The sequence below is a fragment of the Neomonachus schauinslandi genome, chromosome 16, assembly GCF_002201575.2.
Source record: "Neomonachus schauinslandi chromosome 16, ASM220157v2, whole genome shotgun sequence".
Taxonomy (NCBI): domain Eukaryota; kingdom Metazoa; phylum Chordata; class Mammalia; order Carnivora; family Phocidae; genus Neomonachus; species Neomonachus schauinslandi.
In genome coordinates, this window is record NC_058418.1 from 38,905,640 (window position 1) to 38,920,865 (window position 15,226).

Genomic DNA, 15,226 nt, shown 5'->3' on the forward strand with positions numbered 1-15,226 from the left:
TCTCCCTGCTTTGGAGAAATGTACATTTACGAAAGGAAATTCCTATATCATACACGTGTAGCACTAGAGGTACATGAGCTCCCAGTTGAGAACTACTCATCTATCTCAGTGCTGAGTAGAGTTATCTCTTAAAGGTGCTTAAGGCACTCACAGGTGCCCATCAACCAAAGCCAACAAGTAAAAGAAAAATCCTAGATGAAATAGAAAATTAAAGCCTCCAAGTACTGTTTCTATTTCAAAATGATAGGAATCACTGACAAAGTGAAGGACAGGTTGTTTTATAGGGTTCCTTGAAAACACAGGTCTCTCGTGTAACTACCTTCACACCCAGGCTTTCAAGAGCACGACCACTGTGGAGAGCAAGGCATCAGGAAAGAAAAATCTGTCATGGCATCTAGGACATTTTATCCCACAGTCTCATTTGATATGTGCTTGATTTATTTCTTTTAAGATTTTATTTATTTATTTGAGAAAGAGAGAGAGAGGGAGAGAGCAAGCAGGGGAGTGGCAGAGGGAGAGGGAGAAGCAGACTCCCCCCTGAGCAGGGAGTCCAATGCAGGGCTCGATCCCAGGACCCTGGGATCATAACCAGAGCTGAAGGCAGATGCTTAACCAGCTGAGCCACCTGGGCGGCCCTTGATATGTGCTTGATTTAAAAAAAGCCATAATTAAATGCTCAAATGAGTTTCAGAAATAATAATAAAGTATGTTAGATCCCATCCCCTCAAATCCAAGCAGCATAGGGAATTCCCTTACTTTAATATTAATCAACCCAGTAGAGCCAGTGGTTAGGGCTGTAACCTCTAGCCTCTGAGAGCCTGGGTTTAAGACGTAGGTCTAACTCCTAGGTGGCTGATTGACTCTGAACAAGTCACTTGATGGTTCTCTGCCTCCTTTTCCTCACCTTCACATGGGAAGGCTAATAATCATCCTGACCGATGGTGTGCTGAGAGAATGAAATTAGAGAGTGTAGGGAGGGTCTGGATGTGCTGTCTGGAGCATAGCTGCTGGGATTTATGATACTGATAATAGTGATAACAGAGATGGGAAAAGTGATAATACTTATTAGGTTAACTTAAGCTCCTCTAAGCCTGATCTCAGTCACTGGGAAAGCAATCAGTCTATAACCTAGTGCATACCAAGTGTGTGGCTAATGAAAGCCTATATACTCAGGAGGACCACCTTTTATTCCTATGTCAAATGATGGCATCCATCTTCCCATTTCCACAGCCTGCATTGTCACCAGCTTATAGGAACAGCTGCAGACCAAAATATCCTGGCCACAATCAGGAAACTTATTTTTTCATCCTGGCTCGCTACCAACTTTGTCAAGGGACTCTATCAGTTTGGTCCTATACAACAAGAACAACTATTTCAAATAATTCGTGAGTCTAGAAGCTCTCTGATGAAATTAGAAGCAGGAATGATAGTAAATTCTGCCATGTTTACCGTTGCCAAACGATGCTTTGTTCATGCCCTTTAGGCAATAATTCTGCAACCACCTTTAGGTTTCAAGCTCTATACCCAACCACACTGCATTAAAACCATGCTTGAAAGGGAAGGCCAGCTGAAAGATTACATTGCCTTACAATGTTGAACTAATCTTTTTTAATGCTTTACTTGATATCAATATTCATAGAGCCATGCTTCCCCCCAAGGGTTTATCAATCTCTTAAAAAAAGATAAATGAAGTTGTTTGCACATTGACCCTGTAAGCTTCCCCACTTGGTTTTCCTACTGCTTCATGAATATCAAAGCCAACAAAAAGAGTGAAATAAAATTAGACTCACTTATTCATATGCACCAAAACACTTGTGCTCTGCAATATAAAAGCCATTCATTCTCCATTTCTACTTCTCTGAATGCATAGGAACCTTGGTACGAACCTCTGTTGTCTCTGACTGTGAAATTTGGATTGTGAATGATTTCAGGGGGTAGACTGAAGATAAATCTTGGTCCATTGGCTGTGTCATCCTTGTCATCTGCACTAATTGTAACAATTGGCTGAAAGAGAAAGATGGTCCATAAATAAATCATGCTGACATTGACACATCATTTATTCAAAAATTCCTGGCTGGCTAAGAAGCCTGGGTTTAACAAGAGAACATAGCTACAGAGCTAAAGTAGGGCTCTGAAGCCCTCTTGGGCAGTGGGAAGTATCTCTACGTGAAGCTCTCAAGACCAAACTCCGTTTCCAAATGCCTCATTTATAGCCAGGGAAGAGGACAGCATCATTACCTGGTTAGAAAGTGGCTTGGTCTGATCACTCTCACAGATGAAGCCTTCATAAGGGGCGGCGAATTTGGGAGCATTATCATTGACGTCAAGGACCCTAATGGCCACTGGGACTTTGGCTTCCTGATGCCGGTTGTCTGAAAGAAGAGAATTCAGACAATAAATACAAGCCTTCCACGATATTCCAGTGTGTGAGCAAGTTTGAGAACCACTGGTCTATAGGTAAGTAAGCACCTACAAATCTTGGCTCCTAGGGCCCTGCTGCTCTGGGTTTAGACAATCCTGAGTGGCAGGATAAAGTGGGGAATCCCTCGGTGATGGCCATGAGTTCCAAGCGGCTGAGGGCTATCAGCTCACTTGCCAAAACTATACCCAGTTCTGCCAAAAAATAAAAAATAAAATGAAAATATCTCTATGTGTTTATATGTCATCTTCAATAGATGACCAATAATAAATTTTAAAGTTTGAAAAAATATGCTTAAGACTAAAAAATATATTCTATCTCAGCTGTCTGTCATTTTCCAGAATATATATAGAGTCTGATGGAATAAAATTTGGTAAAGTAGAATCAAAATCCTTAGGAGAATACTTACGGATTTCTGCTGCAAAAACGGATATGTTGAGCCAGGCAGTTTCCTCTCTGTCCAAAGGTTTTGTGGTTTTAATAAAACCGTCCTCTGGATTAATAGTGAAAAACCTGTCGAGGTCAGTATGACGATCGATGGAATACCTAAGCAGAATGCAAATGAGGCAATTAGACAGAGACATTCCGAGCAGCTTAATATTTGAATATTTTCTCCATGCTATATTTGAAACAACTTTTTCAATGAATTGCTTCAGCTAGGTTTCCTTTTTAATCAAATTTACTTTTTAAACTTCATACATGAATCTTTTTTAGAAATCATTTTGCCACATTGGAATTCTTTATTCAGTACAATGAATGAAAGAGCTGTTTAGCATATATTTGATTGAGAAGCCTAATGACATGTTGCATATTTCTTCATATTTACTACAATCACCCACTATCTGAATATTTATGAAACTGCATTTTGGAAGTGGGATTGCCTTGCTCCCAAACTACTCAGAAAGTCACAAATGTATCAAACCTTTATTAGATTTTTGCATTATTAAATAGTAAATAGTTTTAAGTTTATCTAAATTTATCATCAAGGATCATTTATGGTCCTAAAAAATCAGTTTTCTCCTTATTTAAAGAAAAATGCTAACTCTATTTTGAATGAATTTATTTAGTTTATTTATTTGGTTTTAGGGGTTCCCAGGGAGCTTGGTTCTGAATTCCATGGTGAAATATGCAAAGCAGCCTTAGTCCTTCATTTATAGAACATTCTGCCCATACTTGCATGATGGGCTGTGCCTAATAGCATAGCTGGAAGGTTTTAGCTACTCCTGTCCACTAGAAAATTTGCTTTTTACTAACAAAAGACAAAATAATTTCCAGAATATTACTGGATTGTATTTATGGCAAAGGGAAGAGGGAGATGGGACAAGAAGAATGGCCTATATTGAGGTGTGGTAAGGTAAAATATCTTGCCCAGGGTACCTGGAGTTGTAAGTAACAGAGTGCTGGCTTTTAATAAGTCTGTTGAATTCCAAAGCCCCTTTCCTTTTCACTCTGCCATACTGTCTCCAAAATGCAGAGCAATAGTGGTTAGATTAATTCTGGGAGTTATACTGGGCTTCATAATTGGGTAGTTTCCTGCTCTTGGGGGGCTTAGCTATGCTTTCCTAAAGTTTACAGAATACATATGTCTGAAGGCGTTCACTGAGGGTCATAAAAGCCAAGATATATTAAAGGTGGCAAAGACCATGGATGTCAGAGAATTTAATCTCTTCAATTTACAAATGATGGGATTTGCAAATGGCCGATTATCTAGTTCCTGGGGGACCCAACATTAGAACCCAGATCTTCCACTTCTACATCATGTTGTTTCCACAGAGGTCCCCCACGTGGAGCTGCACTTCACAGTATAAAAGACAAGAGCTCATCCACGATATCATTCAACTTTGAAGCTCCCTGTGGGAATGGAATGATGAATCCCCTGCCCCAGTCAGGAAACTGAAGATAAACCATTTACACCTCGTAACTGTCAGGAGAGGCTCAGGAACATAGCTTTCAGCAGATAGCCCTCTGTGAAAAGGAGGCAAAAATAATAGACTTTCTTTTTCCCCTGCCATCAGGGAGTTTACTATCTAGTTGACATGACAAGACACATTCACAGGGAGAAAGATAATTAACAATGCAAAGTGTTATTCTCTAGAAGCGAAGGGCATGAATTTCGGTTTTGTAAAGTCCCAGATACAAGTTCATGCTCCAGTACATATAAGCTCGGTGATATTGGAAAAGCCATTTAGGTTCTTTGAATCTCAGCTGACTTATCTCTTAAATGGGAATATTAACAGTACCTAGCTTTTAGCTTATCTGTAAGAATTACAGAATTACATGAAATGATGATACATGGTAAAGTATATAACCTAGCGCCTCACATACTGTAAACAGTACAACAAGTCACAGTTGCTCTTCTTTTTCTTGTGACTGCTGTCACACACTGTGGACAGACCATGGAAGTTCTCAGATGTCAGTGTACAGAGTGTGACCTTCATCCTACAGCCAGTGAAAAATCATAGAAGGCTTTTGATCAGAGGAACAAATAAATGGAATTGGCCATGGGGATGATTAATAAGGTAGGACGGGCAAGATGGTCTAAGCAAGAGAGAGAGTAGAGGAAGGGTAGAGTCATGGTTAGGCTCTGAATGAGGTGAGAGGGTACAGGAGCTGGTATAGGAGTGAGAGCGGGGACAGAAGACTGTGTGATGAAGAGAGCACCAGGAGGAGGCTGGGAGAGTCCTAGAGAGTTCCTCGCCTGAGTGTCAGAGAAGGAGACATTGAGAAACACAAAAACAAAGGCAGCTTAGCAAGAAGGAGAGTTCAGAATTCCACTAGGGATATGCTGCCACGCTGAGAGAGTAACAAGTCAGCTCTACCTCAGGTTTCACAGAATCAAGGTGGAGTCAGGTTTCTTTCTTTTTAAGGGTGTCACAACAAGTATGAGCTCAAAAATAAGTTTTAAAAAAATGAGTGAGCGAGTGAAGGAAAAAAGCAAGCGTGTGAAAATTCACAGCAGACCGCAGGATAGGTACGGAGTGGAATTAGAGAGAAAGATCAGCCCTGAGGCCGAGAATCTGGAGCATTAACTCAATTCAGTCACGCAGGGGTAGGAATGCTGTAGATGAGGGGACACAGAGAGAGCGAGGTCCAAGTCAAAAGGATGTGTCTCAGGGAGCCCCCACTGTCTGGACAGGGATCAAAGTCTAGTGAAGACCCCAGGGTGGTGCTGTCTCAGGCATGAACAGATTACTGCCAAGGAACCTAAGAAGAGAGAATATCTCCAGAAGCCAACAGTGAACAAAAGTGTATCTCATGCTACAGAGTCTGAGAAGAAAGATCTGCAAAATTTCCACGCAGCTAAGAGTTTGGTTGACACTATAGTGTCCTGCCCACATGTCCAAGGACATGAATTCCTGTACAGGGGAAGATAAACAATCAGGAAATTAGGTAGTGCGGACAGCAGGACAGGAGACAAACCACACAAAAAGATTTGAATGTTCTATAATTTGTTTGAGGAACAGGGACTGAGTGGATAAGGAGCGGGGGTTCAAGGGCCGTACTGAGCATCTTTGGATAATTATAGACACGGAAATTGCCTACATGCACAGAACAGCTACCGCAGATGTGGGTCCTGGAGACAAGAGGCACAGAGGAAATGAGCAGTTGTTTCAAGTGTTTTTACGTCATCACTCTTCCAGTGCATTGCTAATGCACCTCGATATTCTAAGGCCAAAGCTAACTCATTTAAAATCCATGCCATGGGGGCGCCTGGGTGGCTCAGTTGGTTAAGCGACTGCCTTCGGCTCAGGTCATGATCCTGGAGTCCCGGGATCGAGTCCCACATCGGGCTCCCTGCTCAGCAGGGAGTGTGCTTCTCCCTCTGACCCTCTTCCCTCTCGTGCTCTCTGTCTCTCATTCTCTCTCTCTCTCAAATAAATAAATAAAATCTTTAAAAAAAAAAAAAAATCCATGCCATGGACATTTCTGTAGTTTAAAGGTGGTGTTACGCCAGTCCTCAGTCATTATGTAATATTTCTTCCTGCATAGAGAGAACACGGTACTCAAACCTGCTTGGGAAATTTTTTTATTGGTGGCTGTTTGGCTAGAGTAAGAAGCTCAAAATGGACTGAAGGCAGATCTGCGCTGAAGCCCAGTCTTCTATACTCACCTGGCTAGGTGACTCTGAAGAGTGCATGTCACCCATTTGAGGCTAAGTATTTCCATCTATTGCATCCTAAAGCAGTCATAGCTTCAAAGGTTATCTGAGGATTAGTTTAAATAACTTAGTGCAACACATTGTCTGGGGCTAAGAAGATGCCCATTAAAGGGCAATTCTCTTCCTTTCTCCCAAAAGGGACAACACTCAAGGATTTAAAGGCAACTAACAACATTTTCATTTGGGTCTTCCTCCTGCCCTTTCAGCATTTTCTTTGGTGTCAACAGAAAAACTCCATTGTTCATGGCAAAATGTTTTTTGATGCTCAGATTTGTTTCCTTTTTTCCCCCAGCTTTACTTAGGTATGATTGACAAATAATAAAAAGTCTATATATAATGTGTACAATAAGGTGTTTTGCTATAAGTATAGTTTATGTAATGATTACCATGCTCAAGCTAATTAATATATTTATCACTTCTCCTGGTTACTATTTCCTGTGTGTGTGGTGAGAACACTTAAGATGGACTCTCTTAGCAAATTGCAAGTATATAATACATTTTTCAAAATAGCTAACAGGCTGTACATTAGATCTCTGGAACTTACTCATTTCATAACTGAAAGCTGTACGCTATGACCAATATGTCCCCATTTCCCCACCCCCTAGTGGGAACTACCCTGGCAACCACCATTCTGCTCTCTGTTTCTCGAAGTTTCACTTTTTAATTTTTATTTTATTATTTTTTAAAGATTTTATTTATTTATTTGTCAGAGAGAGAGCCCAAGCAGGGGTGGGAGCGACAGGCAGAGGGAGAAGCAGGCTCCTCACTGAGCCAGGAGCCCCATGCGGGACTCGATCCCAGGACCCTGGGATCATGACCTGAGCCGAAGGCAGACACTTAACTGACTGAGCCCCCCAGGCGTCCCAAAGTTTGACTTTTTTAGATTCCACATATAAGTAGTATCATGCTATGTTTGTCTTTCTGTGTCTGACTAATTTCTTTTAGTAGAGTGCCCTCCAAATTCATCTAAATTATCACAAATGATAGGATTCCCTTGTCTTTTTAAGCCTAATTTATAATACACACACACACACACACCCATATATATCACATTTTCTTTATCCGTTCATCCATTGATGGATACTGAAGTTGTTTCCATGTCTTGGCTTTGGGAATAATGCATCAGTGAACATGGGAGTGAAGATACCTCTTCAAGATAGAGCCATTATGAAAAAGAGTATAGAGGTTCCTCAAAATGCAACTGGTGGCTGGATTTTTCCTGTGGGCTATAGCTTATCAACCCTAGAACCTGACAGACATTCCCTGACCCTTTTTGTGTGTGCCAAGGACAACACATAACATAAGGAGTCACTGTGATTTTGCGTGGTGAGCACTGTGAGGTGGAAACTGCATCTGATCAATCAGTAGGGTGCCCTGGAAGAATTTCTAGATAAGGTGACACCCAAGTGGAGGTGGGATAAATGAGTATCATGTAGCAAGTTTGAAAGAAAGGGGAGCAGAGCTCCCCTGGGGAGGAAGAACATGCGAAGGTCAGGAATCAGGAGAGAGTACATTTGATTCAAAGAATAGGAAGTGGCCCAATTTAGCTGCAATTCAGAGTCTGATGCCAAAGGAAAGTAGACTGAAAAGGGAAGAGATGAGTAGGACACAGCAGGAATCGGGGCGGAGAGGCTCCAAGAAGAGCCAGACACTAAATAAGAGAGTTGGGATTATTCTGGAGGGAGCTGCAAGGGGGAACAGTTTGATCATTGATGTCTGAAGTCTGATATGATGTTTGGATGTGTGGTTAAAAATGCTCAGTCTGGCTATAGGACAACAGAAAGGTGGGTGAGAAACTGGAGGCAGGGAGACCAGGAGGAGGCAGAGGAAGAAGTCCAGGTGAGAAAGGAATCAGTGCGGGGGCACCTGGGTGGCTCAGTCGGTTAAGCGTCTGACTCTTGATTTCGGCTCAGGTCATGATCTCAGGATCATGGGATTAAACCCTGCGTGGGGCTCCCCACTCAGCGCAGAGTTTGTCCCTCTCCGTCTGCTCCTCCCCCGCTCTCTCGCTCTCTCTCTCTCAAATAAATAAACAAAATCTTTTTTAAAAAATGGCATTAGTGGAAGGGCCATGGACAAATAACCAGCTTCTGGAATCCAACCCCGGGGCAGGTTTCAGGCAGCTGTGTATTCCTGTCCCATCCATGTCTCCGATGCGAGACCAGCCTTCTCTGGCTATCTTCCTCCCTTCTCATCTCCATCCTCTTCCTCATCAGCCTCATCTGTCATTAACACAGGTTGGGGAGAGGGGAAGGCAGGGTTCTGAATCACTTTTCTAGCTAGTTTTTTAAGTTATAAAGATAGATCCATAACAATAAAAGCACCCTAAGTTTGCGTGGCCCTTTGTTATCTCTTCAAAGTGCCCAGTAGCCATTAGCTAGACAGAGCTTGCTCTCCTAGCCCCCTGTTCACTGGCTGTGTTGCTCTGGCCAAGTCACTTTGCCCCGTGGAGACTCCATGTCCCCTCAATTTAAGTGACAATAATTCCTATAAAATAAAGTTGCTGGGATACATTAGATCCTATGTCTAACACACGTAGTAGAGTAACTGGAGCATAGAAAAGTGTTCCATAAATTGTAATTACGATGATTACTTCATAATCCTCATTCCTACTTCAGCACAGCTCCCTAAGACAGGACCCGCTGAGAGCTGCCTCACCTCATACACGTTGTCAAGTCTGCTGCAGACAGAAATTAGGTAGCTTGAAAGAGCCAATCCAAAAAGTTCATGGCAGAGGGGGAGTCAAACTCACATCTCCTGAATCTTAATCTTGTTTACACTGCATTGAACCAGATCATCTTGGACCCTTTTTGAAACTGAAGGAGGTGCTTCCCTCAGGACTTTCCTAAAACTTCTTGCCTCGAAAATTCCTCATCCAGGCCTTTTAAATAAATGTCTATACCTTATCGGGCTGTTGGCAGCATCTGGGTCTTTGGCATGCACTCTCCCAACCACCGTGCCTGCAGCTGCATTTTCCTGGACTTCATGGATGTAACTTGGGGCCAAGAACATGGGAGGCTCGTCAGTGTCTTCCACTGCGATCTTCACTGTCACGGTGTCCTTGAAAGGCCCGTTGCTGATGAACTTTGGGTCGATGTGCACGTTGGCTGCTTCTACCTTCAAGCTGTACGCTCTTTTGGTTTCAAAATCTACGGGCTGGCAAGAAAGAAGGGAAGATTGACAACCAATTCCTTGAAAGAATTATGGAGGAGAAAGACCAGATTGTTTTACAGGGCAGAGTGAATAGCTCCTCAAAGGGAGAAAATCAGGGTCTATTCAATATCCAATTACCTGAGCCATTTGGTCAGAAAATCAGACAAATCAATTGCTGAAAGCTGGACTGTGTTCCGTGGGTAATTCCAGGAGCCCAACATTCACAGGAGGACCACATCATCGAAAATGAACTTCATTCTATAATAACAACACTAAGGCTGTCCAAATCACTCACTAAAATCATCTAAGGAAAGGAATTAAAACACTACAAAAGTAAATGATGTAGCCCATTCTGTAAAGTACTAAGAATCTTGGTAATAAAAACACCCCCTGAATTTCAGCACAAGTTATGTCTTGTTAGATGACTCCTCTCCTACACATTCACACACACACACACACACACACACACACACACACACAGAGCTGGCTTAATTATATTGACAACCTAATTTTAAATTTTCTGACCATGTAGCACTTCCCAAAGTCTGGGACCCAGACCAACAGTGGCCCTTAAGATGACTTCAGGTAGTTCATGGGTAACTTTGGTGGATGGATTTGCTGAATGACATTAACTTACTTATTAAGTTACTTACACTAGTACTCCTTTTCTAATTCTTCCACTACCAAACAGGTCAAGGATACATCAGTAAACCTCAGTATAGTGCTACTTTTTAACATACATGATATGTTTCCTGATCTCCTTTTGAGCGACTGTGATAAAATTGTCAAGCTAGAATGTAATGACATCATTTTATTTGACTGCAGTCATTTCTAGGTTACCTTCCATTTATGGCAAGTGATACAGGACAGTGAGAATAATGCTTCCCTGTTAAAAGAATGCATATATGTTTAAAAGAAGCCCACTTAAAGAAAAAAATTATCAACAGTATAGATTTCACACAGAGTCAAGAAAAATTGAAAAGTAGTATTTGAATGACTGCAGTTATTGAGAACTTGATGGTAAACACTCCCTGTTTCTGAATGAGAGGAGGTACAAATGAATCAATCAGCCAAAGGTGAGAAGTACAACTGTGGCAGAGAAACAAGCCCGGATGCCTAGGAAAACAGAACTTTCTAATTAGCACTCAGGATGATGCTGAACTACAAAATGTTTGGAAAGAGTTGGGTCTTTTAAGGTTAGCATCTGCCTGCCATGCTGTTGTCAATTGCCTGGCAAACACTTATTGTGAATGGGCATATAATCATAGGGTTTAGTCCTGACCTAATTCTACAAAGCTCAAAGCTAAGGACGATTCCAGTTTCAGGAAGGAGAAACGCATTCAAAGTTTCTCCCATCATCTTCCCACCCCACCACCCCAGACTCAGGGAACATTCTTCTTCCTGAAGGAAAATCCGACACAGCCGATCCACCCTTCTGGGACTCAGCAGCTTCTTTGTCCTTCTCTGGGTTACTGAGCAGCAGAAAGGAATGTTATTTATGGGCTGCAGGTACAAGATTGCTGCAATTTCTCAAAAATCTCTCCCATTATTACACAATATAAAAAACTGGAATATGATAGTTCTGAGAGCAGGTAAGGAGAAACTTTCTAACCTCAGGTAGCCTGTTGATGCTTTTAGAGCAGAACTTTTTGAACTCAATTTAGGCATATGGCTAGGGACCCAGAGCCCAGAGCCATGTTCCCAATGGACAGCACTGTTGATGCTGAGGCTATTATAGTCACACTGCAGTCCCATACTTTTCAGATTCCAAGCAAAACTCCCCAAATCCTTGCAAACATTTGTCTGGAATGCCCTTGCCTAGTTTGGTGGTATTTGACTAAGTCTTCAGGTAGTCAGCCCAATCCTCATTGCCTTGTGAAATCAACTTCCCTGAGCTGCCTTTCTGCAGTCCTTCATTCTCACCCCTGCTAGGTGGGGGTTGGATGGGGGGCATCCCAAAGGACTCTGTTGAGTCTTGTTGATCTTTGCTTCCCCGCTCCCCAGGATTGACTGTAACAAGTGAGCGTCTACACTAGTTGTTTCGAGTGAATGGGGAGCAGGGCTGATGGACGAATGACCTTTACACATTTACCTACAATTTATACCTTGACTCTTTCCAAAAAAAGATTTAAGGTAGTTTCCCCTATGAACATTTGTATCCATGTTATGAGTAGTTGAAATAAAGCTAAATGAGGCAACACACTACATAAACCATAAAAATCTTAATACCCCTTAGTTTACTAATCCCACCTCTGAGAATTCTCCCTGAGGGATTAATTCAACAGAAAACCAAAACAAACAATATTCAAAAATGCATGGTGTTTGTCAGATTTAATAAAGGGTTATATCTAATCAGGGGAAACATACACACAAAGCACCAAATCCAACTGTGAGATTTTATTAAGGAAATAATGGTCCATCAATAGGATGGGATGTTATGTAGTCATTAAAAATGATTATGTATATTATATAACAGCATGTAAAATGTTTATGATATGACATTAAGTTAACAAATCAGATCACTCTAGCATTGCAACTGTGTCAAATGTTATAGACCCATACGTATATATATGTGGACAAAGAATATAAAAAAATACTCGGACATAAAAATAGTTTTTAAAATAGGGGATATTTAAAATGTCTTCTAATGCTGCTCTCACACTGCTTTACAAGGAGTTTATTTGGTACAAAGGAAATAGCTCAGAAACTGCGCCAGGATCTCTGTGCCATAAATAGGAGCCTACTTGATCAAGGGTGTTGCGATGAACAGATCGGATTTTCCTCCCCAAGTCCACCAAGCCACCGACAGGTTTCATTTTTATTTCGCACTGGTTCTTCAGCTAACCACACAGAGACTGTCTGAATATCCTGAGGGCAGGTTCCCTCTTATGCACCATTACAACTCCGACGCTTACTGTGTCTGACACAGAGTCAATACTCAAGAAATATTTATTGCTTCCTAAGCTATTTGATACATGAATGACTCCACCTCCTAAATGTCTCTTAAATTCTTCACCCTAACCTGTTCTGTCTTCTTCAGTTCTTTGTAATTTCTCCCTTGGATTCCAAGAACAGTGTTTCAGTTGGTCCCAAGGTATCCAACTCAAACTCTCAAGACTGAACTTATTCAAGTTTCTTAAATGTGTCCTGTTTCTACAATAGCAGCCCCTCAGGAGCTCTTTTTTTTTGTGGGGGGGACCTTCCTCTCCTTATCTATCTGGTAAATTCCTACTTCTCTAGGAGTAAATTCTTACTTGTGTAAGAAGTCATTCATGACCCATATTCATAGATTTTATCACACTTTATTACAGTTGGTTCTCAGTTGGGGAGAGATTTTGCTCTACGTCCACCAGGGATATGAGGCAATGTCTAGAGCTATTTTTAAATCATCACAACAGGTGGGCTGCTGTAGTGTGTGTGCTTACATCTAGCAAGGAGAGGCCAGGGATGCTGCTCACCATCCTACAATGCACAAAACAGCCCGGGCAACAAAGAATCGTCGGTCCTGAAATGTTAATATGCCCAGGCTGAGAAAACCTGCTCTATTTTGTCTTTTCACTCAACTCTCCTGTTAAATTGTGACCTCCCTATAGCCACGACTCTGTCTTTTCAACTTTAGATGTCCAGCCTCTCACAAGGGGCCTGCTTACAAAGAATAAGAACTCAATAACTCTTGGTAGAAAAATGGGTGAATGAATTAAGAAATGAGTAAAAATACCATATTAAAGAATCTTTTAAGAGGAAAATACGTCCATGATCTCTCTATATTCTCTTATATTATTAAATCATGTATAATGACTTCCATAGGATTCATCATTTTATACAACTACATTCACCCCTCAGAATTCTTTTCTTTCCTGGTGCACATTTAGAACTTTGTGCTACAAGTTCAAGCAAACATTCTTTTACAAATGAAATAACATCATACTGTGCCCTAAACCTAGACTTCAGTGCTTTATAGAAGATGATTCCTTTGCCTGGAATAAACACACTGAATTGGGGGGAAATGTGCAAATTAATCATATGCAGAGAGCTCATTTGTGATGTGTGAGTTCCATGGGGTGATTTAAATGTTTCAGGATCTTAGAGACACAGTACATGTTTATACCTTGAATACACTGAAAACAGGTGACAACCTTAGCATAACCAACTACCCAATTACTTGAACAGCAAAGGGTGGGAGGCAGGAATTGCTGATGTCAATGTTCATATGTCAGTGTCAAGCAGAAGGGAAAGTAATATTAATTAACAAGGTAAGTTGACAACTCTGTGCTAACACATAAGTCACTCAGCTACTTTTCTAGCAGAAAACCAGAGGGAGTGATTACCCCAGCCCTCCGTTGTCGATGATTAGGCTGCCACGGCCACTAATTTTTTGTCACTAATGTTGACTTTTCCAAGTATACAAAGTTCACCTCAACTTCCATATTCTTTTACGAAAGAGTCACCTCCTACCTTCTCTTTGTTTTGTGTCCCATAGACTATCTCCCAAACCCAACAATGCTTGCAAGTATTGCAAAAAGTCAGCTTCCGAGAGCACATCTCTCTCTGCTTCCCTAACTAAAAGATTCCTCCCAGGAATTTCCCCAACCCTACTCCTGCCTGCTCTCCAGCTACTGGCCTCTTTATTGATTCTTCAAATTAATTTTTTATCAGTGTTACAGTCCAATCTTTCCCATCACACCAAGGAGCTTAATATTCATGCTACAAAACCAAGCTGAAACTGAATGCTTGATTAAAACCAAGGTAATCCCATCATCCAATTCAGATTTAATGCTCCATACACTTTGATGATGGAGAGGTGTTGATTTCTCAAGTGGTAAATCAGGGGGGAAAACCATTTTAGAAAAGACCGTAACTATTTCTTCATTTGAAAGTGAATCCTATCTGGCTTCCTTTACAATCCTTTTCTGGCCCAGCTGTCTCCAAAATGTTTTGAGTGGGAAGTTGTTCCAGAATACCCTGGGTTTGAATTTCATGTCCATGAGCTGCTAGCCATGTGACTATGACAGGATCAAATTATCTAATCTGTCTGAGCCCCAATCTCTTCATAATTAAATTGAGATACCATTGCCCATCGGGACAATATTATCTACTTTATATGATTTTTCTGAAAAATAAATGTTTGTAAGATGCTCAGACTTCATTTAGCCTATATTGAGTATTGAGTAAATTTTAGATTTTTAAAATAAAACCAGGACAAACAATAAACCCCTCTTTGCTGTGAGTTAATTCCAGGACACATTTTTAGGGACAATTTAGCTGACTGTGGGGGAAAGTCCATCATTGCTGTTTCTCAGGCTCAATTTTGAAAGAAAATCAAGCAGTGGATTGGCTCAAGTTCCACACAGGGCCCAGCAGCCAGTGGCCCTTGGATGCTTCAGATGGGAAATGCTCTGAGCAGCCAGTGGCCCTTGGATGCTTCAGATGGGAAATGCTCTGAGCAGCCAGTGGCCCTTGGATGCTTCAGATGGGAAATGCTCTGAGCAGCCAGT

General features: G+C 41.4%; 1 protein-coding gene across 2 annotated transcripts in view; it reads right to left on the reverse strand.

Annotated features, from left to right (window-relative positions):
- CDH11 (cadherin 11) overlaps nucleotides 1–15,226 on the reverse strand; it is a 143,332-nt gene that overhangs the window by 14,846 nt on the left and 113,260 nt on the right. For both annotated transcript variants that reach the window (XM_021704156.1, XM_044911395.1), the window contains 4 exons: nucleotides 9,481–9,734; nucleotides 2,829–2,965; nucleotides 2,239–2,372; nucleotides 1,887–2,004 (listed from right to left, as the gene is read on the reverse strand). In XM_021704156.1, the coding sequence (XP_021559831.1) occupies nucleotides 1,887–2,004; nucleotides 2,239–2,372; nucleotides 2,829–2,965; nucleotides 9,481–9,734 (643 nt within the window). The remainder of the gene's footprint in view (nucleotides 1–1,886; nucleotides 2,005–2,238; nucleotides 2,373–2,828; nucleotides 2,966–9,480; nucleotides 9,735–15,226) is intronic.